This window comes from Cololabis saira, chromosome 13, assembly GCF_033807715.1.
Source record: "Cololabis saira isolate AMF1-May2022 chromosome 13, fColSai1.1, whole genome shotgun sequence".
Lineage (NCBI taxonomy): Eukaryota > Metazoa > Chordata > Actinopteri > Beloniformes > Belonidae > Cololabis > Cololabis saira.
The window spans coordinates 16,723,468-16,741,155 of NC_084599.1; the positions used below are offsets into that span (position 1 = coordinate 16,723,468).

The 17,688-nt window shown below is 42.2% G+C and overlaps 1 protein-coding gene across 3 annotated transcripts; it reads right to left on the minus strand.

Annotated features, from left to right (window-relative positions):
* Positions 1-1,801: 1,801 nt before the first annotated feature.
* On the minus strand, positions 1,802-15,635 carry LOC133457760 (GTP-binding protein REM 2-like). Of its 3 annotated transcripts, none has more exons than XM_061737083.1 (6): positions 15,533-15,635; positions 15,393-15,449; positions 12,103-12,412; positions 11,894-11,967; positions 6,150-6,327; positions 1,802-3,058 (listed from the first exon to the last, which is right to left on the minus strand). In XM_061737083.1, exons 2-6 carry the CDS (start codon positions 15,447-15,449, stop codon positions 2,769-2,771), a joined length of 909 nt encoding a protein of 302 aa, XP_061593067.1. In that variant the 5' UTR covers positions 15,533-15,635; the 3' UTR covers positions 1,802-2,768. The 3 variants fall into 3 exon arrangements, with proteins under 3 accessions (XP_061593067.1, XP_061593068.1, XP_061593070.1); XM_061737084.1 differs by having other exon boundaries at positions 15,571-15,622; XM_061737086.1 differs by having other exon boundaries at positions 12,103-12,446; positions 15,533-15,553.
* Positions 15,636-17,688: the final 2,053 nt, after the last annotated feature.

Below are 17,688 nucleotides of genomic sequence, written 5' to 3' on the forward strand. Positions count from 1 at the left end.
TGAGTCCAATCCAGTTAAACGCTTATTGAGTGAATTGAAGATTTAAGAAGTGCATGACGAAGCTTCATTCTCCAAAGCTGGTTGTAAAACTACAATGTTGAAACTTGATGAAAATAAAGATGTCCATTTGTGTAGGTTCACATGCAATAATTCAAACAGAGGATTAAACAGAGGAGGTACAGCAAAGTACATGTCTGTGTATGAAAAACTAGAGACCATGCCAACTGGTGCAGAGCCTCTTTTTTTGGGATGCAATGAATAAGAATTCCTGTTTCTGAAGCTCTATCAATGACTGAAACCCAAAAGATCCTAAATGCAAAATGATTAAAAAAAAGTGGGAACATCTTCTAATCTCCACTTAGCAACTCATTGTTGGTATTGTTGATGCATACAGTAGTATAACCATCTTGTTCAAAAACTGTATCATTAATGGGTAGCCATAAAACATATTGTGGTTCAAGAAAACAAGTTAATTATTTTGTTCTCTCAGAAAAGTACATTTTCCAGATGGGAGGTTTTGCAATATAGTCATTGGGAGCAGTCCCTTTTTTTTCCCAGGGGTTTAGATTTCCTGATGGTGTTACTGAGTTTCTCTGTGAGCATGCATTAGCAGTCCCATGACTCTCATGATCAGCCGGAGGGTAAATTGCTGTGACTGGTTCTTCTGCTGGTAGCCACATCCGGGAAGACAATCTTCTGACCATCTCGCAGCTAAAAGTCGCCACGATGAAACATTTTAAGCTCAAATTGGATACTTTGACTTAAGTACATTCTTTTTTTTGTCTCTTGTTACTCATTACTTCTCACATTGCCGACACTTTGTCATCAAAAGAACCCAGAGCATCGTTTCAGCTCATCCAACGGAGAACCGTGCTTATAAAACACATGGGAGCTTTAAAAATGATCTTTTGCAACACTTCCATGCAAACCTTTTTTAAAGAAGTAGAATGTGTATTTAACAACTAGAGTCAGCTTACTCATCGCCTCACCAAAAAACGGCTGTCAGGAAACTACATAGTTTTTAGGCGTGACACAAATCTATTGTTTTTGTGAATCATGAATCAACACCGATGAAAATGTAGTGACCTTTTTTCTGGAACTGCTCTCAGTAGATCTCACCAGATATAATGCAATAAGTCTAAATCATTAAAAGGTATTGCTTAGTTTCTATATATATATATATATATATATATATATATATATATATATTTTTTTTTTTTAATTATATATATATTAAAGATTTTCTATTACAAAAAATCCCTTGGCTGATCGTTAACTCACGTAATTATGCTTGCACTGATGTTCTTTAACACAACATTTGGATCAATGGATGTGGAGAGATAAATGTCTAAAAATATAGCAAATAATTATTGAAATTGTGAAACAATAAGAGTTGTATTTCTTATGACACTAATATATTAGTGCAGATTTAGAGTTGTGACAGATTATTAGTGGATGAGTTAAATATATAACATGTATTACACCAGTTTCTTCAGCTGCAGTGCCCGTTTTCATTTTATCAATGTGTTAATTTTCTGGTTCATTTACCCACAAACTCTTTAAAACCATATTGTCCAGAGTCCCGTTAAAGTCAAATAGAAAGGCCCTTGGAGCCTCATGTGTTGATATCGGCCACATGAGGGAGCCTCTAGCCCGTGTCCCGATCCACAATCAATGCCTTTCATTCCGTTCCAATAGTTTGCAGCCAAGAGAATGAGTCACCACACTGAGGTATTATTTTATTTTATTTTCTTCTTCTGTGATACTACAAATCTCCCTTTGATGATAAACGATGGGTATAATGACCTGCGATGTGCTAAATCTCTGCTCACGTGTGGGTGGCAGTGGGAGGAAGGCAGTGCTGCAGGTGCAGGGAAGTACAGACGAGAGTACGGAGGCTGATACTTGATCAGAAATCTTTTAGTTTGGTGTAAAGGGCTGATAATGCAACTCCCTACTGAAGAACTGTCGACAGCTCAATATGCATATAAAAAAAGACATTCACAAAGCTAAATTGGACATGATGTCTGTCTGTGACTTCAGGTTTCCCTGACAACTGTAACATGGCAACAATCAGTGTATAGACACTAATGTGCCTTCCCTTTGCTGTTCCTTTCTTTATTGCCACGCTGAGCTCTGTGGGGTTCTCTTATTCCCTCCTGCCCTCACGCTCCTCTGAGTATTTCAATGCTTACCATCGCCATGGACACCGCAGCAGCGTTGACGGAATGAACACAATATGAATCATCATTATGGTCAGGAAAATGTGTAATCACGACTGCTGGCCTCGCTCTGCTGTTTAAGGCGACCACTTATTCTTTCTTCTAGGTGATTGTGCAGTAACAGAACTCAAGGCCAAGATGAAACTATTTTCTCACGACTCAAAAAGCCATTTATTTGCATCTCAAAACTATGAGTGTGGCAATTCATCACTTCTACAGCTTATTTACATATTTTCTACAACAATGATTTATCTTCTTTTTCTATGTTTGGTCTTCTGTACAAATTTTCTAAATCATCATACAGACGACTACTAACGTTTGCTGTCTTGCTTTGACTTGTTTTCCCTCTTCTGTGCGTGATGACGTTTCCCAGCGTTGACTACTAACATCCTGTCGTTTCTCTAGTTCTTCTTCTTCTCCGTCCCTCACATCCTCCCCTCCTGTCCGGTACTGTAGATGCCGTCACACCCTCTCCTCTCTGTTTCTCAACTGCATCATTTCAAGCTAATCTCAGTTTAAAATCTAAACCCCTCAAACTTCCCGCCATCACAGCGCCCCCAGGTCGTGGCAGGAGCGGGACTTCTGCCTCAGGAATTTGCCCACTTCTCGCTCCCGTGGATAGCGCGGCACCAGATTGGACAGGAAACGTTTGGCACGTGAGGTGATGCTTTCACGGCCTCCTCCGGCCATGTCCTCCGCGCTGGTCCCCGGGGGCCACGGGGCCTGGCCCCTGGCCAGCCGCACCGCGCACTCCAGCAGCTCCGGCGTGCGGTGATCCAGGGAGGCGGAGATCTCCAGATACAGACAGTTGAAGAGGGCAGCGCTGGCCACGGCCTCTGGTGGAGGAGAGACCATGAAAGGGACAAGCAGAAAAATAGATATCGTAAAAAGCTGTAACTTTACAATCTCTTAGGAAGGTGAGATAACTTGACACTTTCACCACTCTAGTTCCAAAACTATTAAGACTTTGACAATGGTGACATATCAGATGATACTTCCTGGACAAAAAGGGAGGATTTAAGTGACAAAAACACCTTTTCCTTCCTTAGACAACCATGACTCACCATGTGGTTGTGCCTCTCTGGTTCATAAGGCTCAGATTATTGCTCTGTATCTAAACAAAAACAACCAAGTAGATTGTTGACATTACTTAAATTAGGTCAAGAACAGTCCAATGTATTATTAAAACCTGGAAGGACAGGTCATCCTCTGAGGAAAGTTTCAACCAAAGAAATCAACAGTAGAACTCAGGGCAATGTTTAGAAGTGAAAGTTAGACCATTTCTACATATACAATATGAAGAAAATGCTGGGCAAAGGCAATAAACAGCTGTCTCTTAAGAAAAATCAGTTATTGATTAGGCTTATCAATAAAATAAAAACGTGTTAGGGAGTATAAAGATGAGACTCTTGAGCAATGGAAAGCAGCTATTTGTTCCAGATCTCTGGAGCTCCAGAATGATGAATGCATCGGGCTATGAAAAGCGACAGATGCACCGATGCGTCCGTCACGCCTGCCATGCAGGTCTGAGGCGGGTCACTTGCTACGGTCAAGGTTCAGCAACGTTACATGACCGAAAACTGAGGTCTTCTGACTGAATATACCGCATGAGCAGGTTTTTCCATCTGACTTTTGTCTTCCCTGAGGGTTTGAACACAGGTGGAAATGTAAGGATCAGCTGGGCTGAGGTTGTGGTTCACAGAGCACGAGACAGCATTTTTGCACACGTGACTATCACAGAATCAGGACTCGAGCATCTTTGGGATGTAACGGAGAAAACTTGATTTTCCCTTCATCGATACGATATCGTGGATAAAAAAACGACAATGAATGCAATTCTGGATGGAAATCATCATATAAACGTATCAGAAAGATGCAGTTGTGTGTGACATTATCAAAAGCAAAGGCGGGACAACAGAATATAGAGCGCAAGTTTAATTTGCAAGTTAATTTGGAAGTCAGCACCAAGTACTGGTATAAAAAAATGATGGAGAGATGGTAACTAAAATAGAAAAGGTGTTCATTCTTAAAAAAAACAGACAGATGAAACATTTCACAGCTTATAAAGTTAATTTGCAGGAAGTCAGAAATGTCAGAAACAGGATATAAAAAGAGCATCCCTGAGGTTTTCAGACGCAAAGATGTGAAAATGAAAGATTTTGTGGACAAATAGCTGCTTTATTGACAACATTGAACAATGTATAATCATTTTGATATTTCAGAGATGAAAAGAAATCTTTCCCTTTAGCTCTTTCATCAATTTGCTCATCTTTCACTCCTCTGCTTCCATCCCAACTCTCACCAGAGATGCGAGAGGATGAGGTCAAGACAGACAAGAGGCGGTAGGAGGCAAAGTAAGTGATATTTAAGAAAATGAGATAATCTTCCTCCTTTGGTGTAGTCAATTTAAATCATTGATGACGTGTGACACAACTGCATCATCTAACCGACAGTTTATTGCAACATGCAGCTGTTTCTGTCATTTCTGTTGGAGCATGAAACATGTTTATGACCACTTATATCCTCTCAGTCTGAAATCCTCATTCCTGCCGGCAGATTTTAGGAACTGAGACATCCTTCAAAATGCTGAGCTAGACACAGACAGTGGACAGCAGGGACGAGAGACACAAGTGGGATAAATCGGGAGCCTCCTGTATGCAAGAAGGAAAGCTGAAGACCAGAGTGGACTGGTTGTATTTTTCAGTTCTCTCAGGGAGCGCTGTGTGAACACCAACCATGATCCTGTAATGGAAATCACTGCATGTGTTCAGGAAAACCATTGTTACTGAACTATCTGTGCTGCCATTGAGCGAGGGGGCAAATACAGCTCACACAGGTGATACAGGATGAACACACAGAAAGACAGTCATTGATATTCAAGGTTCAAGGTATGATTCATTTAGAATCATCAATAAACGTGATACACGGTTTTGAATGGAGACACACGCAGACACCCAGAGGTAACATAATCATCAGCTAAGGTCTGAATATGAGTCATCTTTCAGCCCTGTAATACATTATTTATTTATAGATTTTTTTGGGCTCTAGTGGCCCTTTATTCAAGTTGCAGACAGAAGGGGGTAGAGAGAGAGAATGGGGATGACATGCAGCAAGGGTGCGCAGGCCCGGATTTGAACCTTTGACCACTGCAGGAGGACTGTAGCCTCAGTATATGAGCCACTTGCTTAACCCACTGCACCACCGAGTGGCCCCCACTAATACATCATAATCCCCAAAATGTATAAGGTGATATACCTGAATCGTGCATGTATGAGTATAGGGGTTCTCATTAAATATAAAAGGTCTAGTCATTTACAATTATTGTTGATGGGATATAATTGCTTCACAAGTAAATACAATGTTTAATCAGTATCATATTTTTGCAAAATGCAGATATTTTGGAATCAGATCACTTTAACAAGCCAAACACAGTAAAATGCATTCGCTCTAAACTAAACTAGCTGAAGACTGAAGACATACATATCTAATTAAACAGCTTCATGTGGTGAAAAAGTGCAGCAGTGTCCCATAGCTGCAACTACTTTGGTTAATTAAAACCCAGAAATCTGTTTGTTTGTGGCTTAAACAGTACTGTATTTTTTTTTTAAATGTGTTAAAAAGATGTTAAACCTTGATTAGACAGTAGCCTGAACATTAAGAAACAGCAGACGCAGCTCCGTTATATAGCTGTACATCTGTACGAACAATGAACGCTCTCCAGCTTTAACTGTAATTGTGACAGCCTTCATACTCCCACACCATGATGAGGCACAACATTTCTATCTACGTTAGTGTTTACTGGCAGAGACGGAGCTGAAAATGCCAACATGGACGGTGAGGGGCAAAAGCCTTTTGCTAAAAACAAACTGTCAAAACGATGTAAGACAAGGGAGGATGATGAAGATGAAAGCTGGAGATTGGGCCTACCTTGAGAAGTGACCTCACGTCTGCGAACGAGATCGCTCTTATTACCAACGAGGATTATGGGAGTCTGGGGCTGAGTCTCCCTCAGGAGAAGTCGCAGTTGAGCGGTGCGGTGGAAGCTTCGTCTGTCAGTCACCGCAAACACCAGAACACAAACCTCACACTGGAGAACGGACAGGTCCTGGGGGACAAACAGAAGCGCGGTGAATCTTTAATTCGTCACAGAGAGGACGGCTCCGAAACACTCTACGCTGCAGTAAAATGTGCAAACACATCACAAACTATTGCCAGGAATCCTGAAGAGTTTTACTTGCAGCTGTTGTTCTCACAGCCTCCAGAAACGCATCAGAGGTGCCACTTCAGGAGTGCTACCAGTTTTCTATCTGAAAATCTATTGAGCACGAAATCCCTCTAGCAGATAATGATAACAGCTGTAAATATTTTTGTGGCATACGGATACCCTCATCCTCCCCGAGCGCAAACAAACAAGTCTCTAAAAATAACTGAGCATGAAAAATGTTTCTGAGAAAATCCGTCACGGCAACAGACGAAGCTTTAGTCTTCGTGGTTCACTGACTTATCATTTCACTTGGATTATAATTAAGAGCAAACTTTGCAGTTTAATGACACACTGGTATGATACTGAAGTGGCATAAGTAAATTCCATGCAGGGTAAGTTCAACAAAGCTCCAAAAATTAAATATAACTCATAGTACCACGAGTAACATTTCAGAATCATCGCATCATAAAAAGGTAAAAGACAGTGTGTTTTCAGTTATTTTACTCATCCACTTAGATCAGAAACACTAATGCAGTCATCTGGCACGCACGTTCTGTGGGCGACTCCAGCTCAAATCCACACAGATGATTGTGAATCGCACTCCAGGGAAGAAGAGGAAGAAGTGTACAAAGCAACCTGAGAATGAGCTTTCTTTTCTTGGGCAGAACCGATGCCCATGCTGCTGTTTTTCTGCCCTCCTTTTTGTCACCATGTTTCTCTGAGACAGAAATCCATGTCATCATAGCAGCCTCACGTATGAAAAACACGAAATGATGGACAACTTGATAAAACTGTGTGCCGCTTACTATGCAGTAGGCATCTATTACATGCAATACTTCTTTTATTTTCATGTCTGTTTATCTTTTGTGTGTTATGCCCCTTTATTTGAGAACATTCCCCTTTAATTTCAGTTATCCTGTTATACGCCGTTTGTATTGGGTGCTTGCATGGACTCATTTGCGTGCTGGAGCACGATCAGGTTCAGATTTATGTCTGGACGTGCAGATGCACTTGATGCTGTCACTGTGTTTTTCCTGTAGCAGAAATGATGAAATGATGAATCTGGCTCATCAGCAAATACAGCTTTGCAACACACAAGTAAAGCAAATAAAATTAAGCTACGGCTGAACACGTTCTCTTCTCACTGCATGACATTAAAGCAGACTAAACGCGTCCTGTTGTACTGTAGGTCGGTTAGGATGACTAAAATGATTTCCATTTTCTAAATGCCAGATTGCGTGAGGCACACCTATGGTTGTATTTAAAGCACACCTCAAACATATTTCTTCCTTCTGTGGCATCATCATAATATCAGGAAGGGAATTGTGAACAAGTCTGGTTCATCCTTGGGTCTAATTTTCCGGTGTCTGAAGGTGCAATGTTCATCAGTTCAAATAATTATATGCGAGTATAGATACCCAGAACAAAGCAAACGACCTCGGGAGAGGCTGATTGAAGCTGGTAAGAGAGTGTCATTATTCACAGTGAAATGAGTCTCGTACAGTCATGGGCTGAAAGGCCACCCAGGAAGAGGAAGAAGCAATAACTGCAAAAGCTAAATAAGGAGGCCAGATTACAGTTTGTCAATGTACAAGGGGGCAAAATCATAAATCTTTGAAAATATGTCCTGTGGTGTGATGAAACAGCTGCTCTGCACGAACTGCTCTCGCCAAGGCGGATCATAATCAGGTCTTTCTCACCTCCTACAAACCCGTGATCCAGAGGCAACGTGAGAGCAAAAGCAGTGTGAGGAGGTGGTCACAGGAAGAAACTCTGCGGGGGTGTTTTGAGGCGATCGGATGCTCTCTGTGTGCCACATGGAGAGGACATCAGTGTCACGACTGGATGTGTGACTGACTATATTAATGTCTGTGTGGACAACATAATCCCCACAGGAACAGTGAGGTGGGCACTAGATTTATTATGAACAATGTGTGCATTTATTGAACCTTTCACCTTTAACTGTCTTTAGCTGAACCTTATACAGTACCTTCTGACCCTAGTCAGAGGCAGAAGATTTGACCTAGTTCTTGTTTTCACTTCTACCCTTCACCCATCTTTTCCTTTATCTTAACATGGAAAGGATTAAGAGGAACTGATTCCAACATCTTCTCAGAAATAGACACCCACGATGTAAACAACTGTTATATATATATGTATGTCATGTTTCTTTGTCCGAGGAGGAACTCTGCTAGACTATTCCCTATCCTGCAGAATAAATCATTTAAAGAACTTTGCAAAGACAATTGAGTGTTGATACTATTTTATCTCTTACACTGAGGTTGCAGACATTTTCCACAACGTATACTTTCCTAATAACAAACCCTGGGTCCCCAGTGATTTGAAAGAGCTCCTCAGTGAATTCTCCTCAATTCTCTGAAAAGCCTCCAGCTCATCCAACATGCAGCAGCACGAGTGCTGAGAGGAATCAGCATGAGAGACCACATTTCTCCAGTGTTAGGCTCCGTCCGCCGGCTCCCCGTAAAAGTTAGAATCCAATTAAAAGTTCTGTCACTTGCGTTTGAAGTCTTAAACGGCCTAGCTCTGCAATATTTGTAAGACCTGATAGTACTGTATGTTCCTAGCAGAGCTCCCTGTTCTCAGAGTGCAGCTTTACTTGTGGTTCCTAGAGTATCCAAATGTAGATTTGAAGGACAGGTCTTCTGCTATCAGGCACCGTTACTATGGAACCAACTTCCAAACTGGGTTAAGGAGGCTGACACCACCTAAAACCAAACTGAAAACCTTTCTGTTTAGTAAACCTTTAGTTAGTGTAAACTCTAGTGTGTTAGAGTCAGCAGTCATAGCTGCAGCGGCAGGACTGGACTAGAGCAACTGGTCTGATGAAACAGAGCTTCGTCCTAGATAGCTGCTATAGAGCTACGCTGCAGGGGGACACCAGCATGATCCACTGAGCGCTTCCCCTCACCCCTTCTTCTCTCCTCTTCTTCTCTTTCCTTTTTTCAGCTCAACCCTCAGTTATTAAGTAGAAGTATCTCATCACCATAATTGCACTCCGTGCTCTTGTAGTTTGTTGTGCTGGTTTGCCCCCTCTTTTCTTCTTCTGTACACATTTGTCATACTTACATAGAACTCTTAGTTCTCCTGCACACAGATAATTAATACCAATATATCTTGCCTTTTGTAAATTTGACAATATATCTGTTTCTTTCCTGCCTCTGTTCTTCGTCCTCTCTTTCTGATCTTCCTTTGCTGGTCTTCACCAGGAGGGTCCCCCCCTTATGAGCCAGGTCCTGCTCAAGGTTTCTTCCCTCCTGAAGGGGAGTTTTTCCCTTGCCACTGTTTGGTTTAAGGCTTTTCTCCCACTATGGGAGTTTTTACTGCCGTTGTTGTAATAATTACTAGGGGGTCACGTTCTGGGTCTCTAGAAAGTGCATACAGACAACTTCTGTTGTAATAGACGCTATATAGATAAAATTGAATTGAACTGAATTGAACAAGGAAAATAAAAGTATTCAGGGAGGGGGACAGAGAATTATTGAGGTTAGTACAAAAAAAAATTGAAAGTCAAGAGTAGAGACAACAAGGAGGTGTACAGGAAGAGGCTGGAGAACAATTTCCAGCAGAACAATGTAGGAGATGTGTGGTCAGGGATGAAGAGGATCACAAGTTTCAAGCAGAAGGAGGACTAGATGGAAGTCTGGACCGAGTAAGTGAACTGAGCAAATTCTTCGACTGGTTCAATTTATAAATAATCCCAGCATCCTCCTCTTCTACCCCCAGCCAAGCAGACCTTCCATCCTCCCTTGACGACAGCTTCCCTGTCACACCTCAGCTGTCTCACTTCCACTTTAGTCATGGATCTTACTGGTGCTCAATAGTTGTCTCCTACTGGCCAGATAATGACTATAGACCTGTAGCCCTAACTCCTCACATAATGAGAATCCTGGAGAGACTTTTATTGGTCCACCTGAACAATGAAACAAGCACCTTCCAGGACCCACTGCAGTTTACTTATCATCAATGAACCCAGTCATCTGGACGAAGCAGGCAGCACTGTCAGGATCATGTGCTTTGACCTCTCTAGTGCATCTAACACCATCCAGCCTGCATTACTACATAAGAAACTCCAGAAGACACAGGTGGATGCCTCCATAATGTCCTGGATTACTGACTACTTGACGAACAGACTACTGTTTCATGAATGAATGGTTGTGTATCTGACCAGGTGATCAGCAGCGCAGGAGTACCACAGGGCACTGTACTCTCCCCATTCCTCTTCACACTGTACACCTCAGAATTCCAGCAAATACTTAGATGACTGCAGTTGTGGGGTGTATCAGTGATGGACGAGAGACTGAATACAGAGAACTGGTGGAGTGTTTTGTGGGATATTGTGGGGCTGATAATCTTATTGAGTGTGAGGTAGACAAAGGAGATGATTGTGGATTTTACGACAGCTAGATTAAGTCAGATAAACTTTCCATCATGGGAGAAGAAGTGGAGGCAGTGGAGAAGCATGAAAGCCACGGTGTTCACCTGGACAGCAGGCTGGACTAGAGATACAACCACTTAGGCTGTTAAGAAAGGATAGACATGACTTTACTTCTTGAGGAAGGTTATGGCCATCAGTGTTTGTAGCATGATATTGTGTATCTTCTATAAGTCTTTTGTGGCGAGTACAATAACATCTCCAGTCATCTATTGGGGGAGCACCATCAGAGCCAGGGACAACCCTGAGGATGTTACTGTGTTTTGAAGAGGATCCTCTTCACAACACAGTGATTCAGCAACGGAGTGTATTCAGTCAGGGGGTTCTCCAGATCCATGGCAACACAGACCGCTACAGAAGATACTGCCTGCCCACAGCAGTATACCTCTACAAATTGATCTCTGAAGAGGTTAAAGTAAAAGTATTTTTGAATTTAACTCAAAATTAACCACTTGGCCAGAATAACCATTCCTACATCTAGGAATAAAGGCAATCTTAGAACACCAGCTCATCTGTGAAGTACAGGGGTGGCGGCATCATGTTGTGGCAATTTGCAGCAGGAGGTATTGATACAAATCTTCCAAATGAACAATGACCCTCAGGATACCACCAAAATAGTATTAATCTGCACAACAAAGTCACATTTTGGAGTGGCCACAAAGCCCTGATCTCAATCCTATAGAACATTTGTGGACAGAGCTGAAAATGCGTGTGCAAACAACGGTGCCAACAAACCTGGCCCCATTACAACGGTTCTGTCAGGAGGAAATTCCAATAGCTATTGTGAGAAAAAAAAAAAAAAAGAATATATATATATATATATATATATATATATATATATATATATATATATATATATATATATATATATATATATATATATATATACACAAACTGACAAACTGTGAAAAGGGAAATTGTGAAAAAGTAGCTGAGCACATTCTGCACGGCTGCACAGAGCTCGCTGACCTAATAAGTGAGCAGAGTGCTGGAGGAGTGGGAACGATGGCTCACCTGTCTCCAGTTGTCATAGATAATGATGGTGCTCTCCTCATCATCCACAGTGACTGTGTGCACATAACCCTCCCCTAGGGACAAGCACAGGACCAATGTCATATGGGAAATAAGTGCTGTTATTCATTTACCCACTGTTGACAGTGCAGTGGCCCTATATAGGCCATTTTCACCCTGCATTAAAACCGCACAAACACCAAGCTTTGTACCTTCAGAATCTACAGACGCAGTCCTGTCCATGTCCCCAGTGAAGGCGATGGCCAGGGAAGATTTCCCCACGCCGTTCTGTCCCAGCAGGGCGATCCGCAAAGGCCCGTAAGGTCTGCCCTCTATAGTCACAGCTGGAGTGTCGTCCAAGGCAGGGGTGAAGCTGATCGGGGAAGGAGAGGGTCCAACTGCACCTGAAGTCCAGTCGCAGTCATCGTGGACGGCTTCTTCTCGCCTGAGTTGGTGCTTTATTGGCAGAGGAGTACTTCCTCTGCGAACTGTCGGCGTGCTGGACAGAGTCATGCTGTCACACTAGAGAGAGGAGCACGGGTGAACTGTTTCATACCTGTGTAACATGTAAAATCAGACATGGCAGGTTCTGCATTATGTACGTAGGTGTTTTTCACTATTAACAGAGTTAAAGTTGGTATTCCTTCTATTTCTTTTGTTTGTTTTTACTTTATAAACAAAATAGAAATATTTTAAGGAGTTCCTGCTCTGCTACACTTGCAGAGAATAAGAAGCATCCCTTTTATTTCCCTTAATTAACTGTAAATATTGACTATGTGTAGTGGTATCTGTTATGGAGCAATAATTTCAATGATCAAATTAAACTAAAATTCAGGTTAGATCCCTTTGTTTTCCTGTCCAAAGGATTCTGTCACCAACCTAAAAATACATTACTTCTGCGTAACTGACCACAGCCTAAAGTAACAACAGAACCACTTAAAACAGTTTTTTTTATTCTTAGATTTTTCTACAGTAAAAACTATTTAGATTATTACAATATCACATCTCCTAAATGTTACAAAAGGTTTTAACTCATTATCGAAGATGCCTTGCTGCATGGTGTAGCACCAGATTAGCCAGTCAGATGGTGTCTCCTCTGCATTTTCAATCTCTGCAAACATTTACAGGTGCATTTTATTTCCATTGCAACAGAAGCTTGCAAACATAGTGGTATAATATTACCACACTACTGACTCATTCTATTTGAGTTGTTTGTCTTGCATTTAAATAACCAACATTAAAGTGTGAACTGTAATAGCTAACCCCTTTATAAATTCTGACACCATTTCTAAATGTTCACAGCTTTCAAACATGTATTAATATTTGTGACATACCTCACATCGTGCAGTTCTGGTAACACATATTTAAGTAGGTCATAAAACGTGATAAAAAAACGTGATAAAAAAGGAAATTGCAGCGGTATTTAAGTCAGTCAGTCACATAGTTTCATGTTACAGCTAAACAGAAAACAATTATAGTAATTTGACAAATGCTTTAAAACCTGTCAAACATAAAAGTGGAATCCGTGAAGATGTAAAAGTTGCATTTGTACAGAAGTTTGTGTTTTAAAACATTTTTTTCTTTTCATTTTTCGTAAGTCATTTGAAGCTGAAAACGGCAGCTGTGCGTGAAATGCTGAAACATGAATACCACTATCTGCGGCAGGCTAGCTTTTAGATAACTTATGCCATTCAGCACCAAGCACCTAGTGAGCTGCTTTTCAACCAAAAAACGTGTTGACGATTAAAGAGGCAAAAACAAACGAGTAAAATAACAGCATGAAACCCAAACAAACACATAAAGCTGAAAGAATCTTTAAAGGTTTGGATCGGAGATGTTGGAAAAACCAGTAACGTCTCGTTTCCACTTGTCCCCATAAGTCCAGAAGACACGTTACATCTCCCCCCTGGTGGTCAACGCAAGAAGTGCAGTTCTTTACAAACGAGCTGGCTCGACGCTAATGCTGACGATGATAATGCTGCTCCCACTAAGTGTCTCCTACATCTGAAGCCTGTACAGTTTTACTACATACAAGTGAAAGAAACTGATTTGGAAAAGCCTCCCAGTTGTCAGGCTAGCCCTGGATGCTAACACAGTGTTCTATCTGAAGTTGACATTTTTCAGCATCGTAGGCGAAAAAAAAACGAGGGAATTTCTCAATAATCCGAGATTATGGAGGTTCTCAAAGGAATAAATGGCCTTCAGGATGTATCATGAGTGCACGGACGGAAGCAAGTGGAGACAAGATGTGAGAGTAAGCAAAAACAAACAATCAAAAAGTACAACCACTGTCCATCAGGCCTGCTTTTGCTTTTGAGCACTGAAGAGAAACAGAAAAACCCAGTGGCTCTAGTGACTGGATGGTGTTTATACATATCTATATATATATATATATATATATATATATATATATATATATATATATATATATATATATATATATATATATATATATATACATACCGTATTTTCTGGACTATAAGCCGCACCTGCATATAAGCCGCACCCGCTCTATTATTTAAAAAATAATTAAAAAAAGATATACAAGCCGCACCTGCATACAAGCCGCATCCGCTCTATTTAAAAAAAAAAGATATGCAAGCCGCAGATATTTATGTTGTTAGATTAGATATTTACTACATGTACAGAACGATTTTGAACTGTAAATGATGTACATGTTTGTACCTAAATAGATCCTTTCCTAACAGTGTCTTTTAACACGGCAGCAACTTTGCTGATTAAAACGGGACAGAACCAAGAGAAAATAACCGGTATTTATTTATCTATTTATCTGTTTGAAATCTGCTTCTACTTCTATCTGCTAAAGAAGAAGAAGCGTATTCTTCTTTGCATTTATTTTGTCTTAGTTTTGATTCTAATTCCGGTTAAACCACCCAGAGCGGTGGAAGAAAAATCCACAGAATAGCCGCACCTTTGTATAAGCCGCACGGTTCAAAACCTATGAAAAAAGTAGCGGCTTATAGTCCAGAAAATACGGTATATAAAAAACACGTAATCTTTACACATGTGTGTGAGAGAGTGAAAGAGAGAAAGCATTTCAATGAGTTACCATCCTGTGTGCAGATAATTTCAGATAATATGGGGGGATGGTGGTGGGTGGGTGGTAAGTCGGAAAAACGTGTCCTACTCTACCTTTAAAGTTCTGTACATCGGAGAGACAAGCGAGATTTGTGCTGCTTAAACTCCGTGTGGCCATATTCTAAAAGCTGCGTGACTTCAGCATCTCCATCTATTTGTTCTGCATTGAGGAATAAATACACCAGCACCGGGAGTCTAATTAGGCTGATATATGCAGATCTAGTATTTTATTATTCAGGACACCAACACACTGCTCTACCACCCACCTATAAAACACACACTCTTACACACGCAGAGATACCCCCACACACTCTCACACACATACTGACGGTCTAATCTAAAACAGTGTTCATTTACTATGAACCCCAGCATGATGGGAGGAACCTGGGATCCCCTACTGTACCTTGCTCGCAATCTCCTCGGGGATGACGAGTCTGTCTTCGGGCACATCTGTCGGCATCTGCAAAGTGAAATGAAACGGTTTGGGGTAAAAGGAGTCCTCGGGACAGCCAGGGAACACCAGCAGCAACTCCTCCTACTCACTTTGTGAGCCCCGGCCCGAGCCCGGTGTGATCCCTCACCTGTCAGGTGTCTGGAGCAAAGTGACAAGTAGAAGCTCGACTCTGCTGCTCGGGAGTGCACTCTCCCTCTCCCTCTCCCTCTCTCTCTCTGTCTCTCTCTCTCTCTCTCCCTCTCTCTTTATATCTTCCCTCCTCTTCCCTGTCTCTCAAGCCTGATTTATGGTTCCGCGTTAAATCGACGCAAAGCTTACGCCGTAGGGTACGCGGCGACGCATAACCCTACGGCGTAGGTTCTGCGTCGATGTAACGCGGAACCATAAATCAGCCTTTACTGTCTCCTCAGATTAGGGCCCAGGTCCAGCTCTGCAGTCAGCGCCGTCATTCATCACTCCTGACTATCTGCTGTGTGACTTTGTGACTTGCTCTCCTCCTTCTCTCCCAGGTCTGGATTTCCTGCTGAAGGGTTAGAAATTAAAACTAGCCCAAGGACCAACTTGCTATAAGCGACTGCTCCACTCCAGATGCAGCATAGTGACAAAAGTAGAGCGTGGATGCGAGTAAGTATCGTAGTGCTGCAGAAAGATGCTCAGTATCACGAAGCGCTCCTTGTCCTCCCCGAGGTTGGGTGCAATACGCAAAGTGGCCCCCAGGGGGCAGTGTAACCTAAGTTTTCTCCTTATTTATTGGCCATGGCGAGAGAGTGTGCATTTTCTTGGAGGATAAGTTCAAAATGTCATTGGAGGCGCTCCTCCTGCAACACAACCTGACAACCTGCCAACATCTTTACCATTTTCTATAATTTTTTCCGTTTCGCGTTTAAGACACTTGTGAACTTGTTCTTGACCGACTCACTTGTGTTTTGTCAAATAAGCCTCCTCTCGCCTCTTACTGGAGAGGTGTATCTGGATGTATTTTCTGTCAGAATGTGAATGTGACAATGAGCAGTGGTGTGCCCCTCCCACACAAAGCCACAATAGACTCCGGCTGTGAGCAGCCAGGGCACCATTATAGCCCTAATCCTGCTCCTATTATACGGGCCAGAGAGAGAGCGAGAGACACAGAGAGGGAGGTAGAGCTGAAGATGAGGTCATCCCAAACAGCACACACCCAGGTCACTGCCTCACTATAGAGGCACTGGGATAAAGAGAGGGATGGAGCCAGGCATGCAGCTGCAGAGAATAAGCCTGCCGGAGACAACGTAAAGAGATGCTCAGATAGGGGATACGGAGGGGAGAAAAGGTCAAAAGTTACATTACACCAAGCCAAAGTCACTTACAACGGAGGAAAACAGTCAAGCAAGACCAGACATGATTAATTGCAGAGTAAGTGTAGTTAAGATATCATTCAGGTGTGGATTAGAAAGTTAGAGGTAAAGTTGTTTAGGATAGGAGGTGCTCGTGGGAAGAGGAAAGTTTTCAGGGCCTCTTAAAAGAAGAGAGCTCTTATAACAACTGGTACTTTGATCCGCCACTGATGAACCACAGGCGAGAACAGACTCGACTGATATTGCCTTGTGTAGAGAAGGCAAGGCCAGTCGGTGTTGTTCTGATGAGACACAACACCCAAGAAGGGGCGTCAGCCTTTACAATTCAGCTTTGATATGCAGGTGCAGACCCCAATGTCACTTTGTGGGCGAGCATCAGCGGCTTGTTTTTGATTCTAGCAGGTGGTCAGTGTCGGCCGACTAAAAGACGCGTGACATGTGCACCAGATGCGGAGCCACGTCGGGGAGGTTTTATTGAGGAAGTTGGTAGGCCAGAGAAAAGGGCATCAGGGCAGATGAGGTGGGATATAACCGTGGCTTGTACAAAAAGATGAATGATATATTAAGTCGGGTAAGACCTGATTTATCGTATGTTGTAAAGTGCAAAGCAGCACGACCGGGAAACGGAGGCAAAACGGTCAGAGAAAGATAACTGCTCATCAATCCTGACATCCAGATTTTTTGTGACTGTGGTAGGAACAACAGTAGTAGAGGCAGTATTTATGACGATATTTTGGCTGATTGACAGATGGGCAGGGATAACCAGCACTTCAGTCTTAGACAAGTCAAGTTGAAGGTGGAGAGTTGGAGAGAAAAGGTGAGATTCATTCAGAGATTGTGGGGTCATTTGGTGGGAATGTTGTATATTGCAAGGAGAAGCCTGGCAGCCCCCCCGGGGAGAGGTCGAGGGATGA

Excerpts from the sequence above, each read along its gene's own strand:
- LOC133457760 (XM_061737083.1), bottom strand. The coding sequence starts at position 15,449 with ATGCCGACAGATGTGCCCGAAGACAGACTCGTCATCCCCGAGGAGATT. Across the intron at positions 12,413-15,392 it reads CCGAGGAGATTGCGAGCAAG|TGTGACAGCATGACTCTGTC; the intron begins GTACAGTAGGGG and ends TCCTCTCTCTAG. Across the intron at positions 3,059-6,149 it reads ACGTGAGGTCACTTCTCAAG|AGGCCGTGGCCAGCGCTGCC; the intron begins GTAGGCCCAATC and ends CTCCTCCACCAG.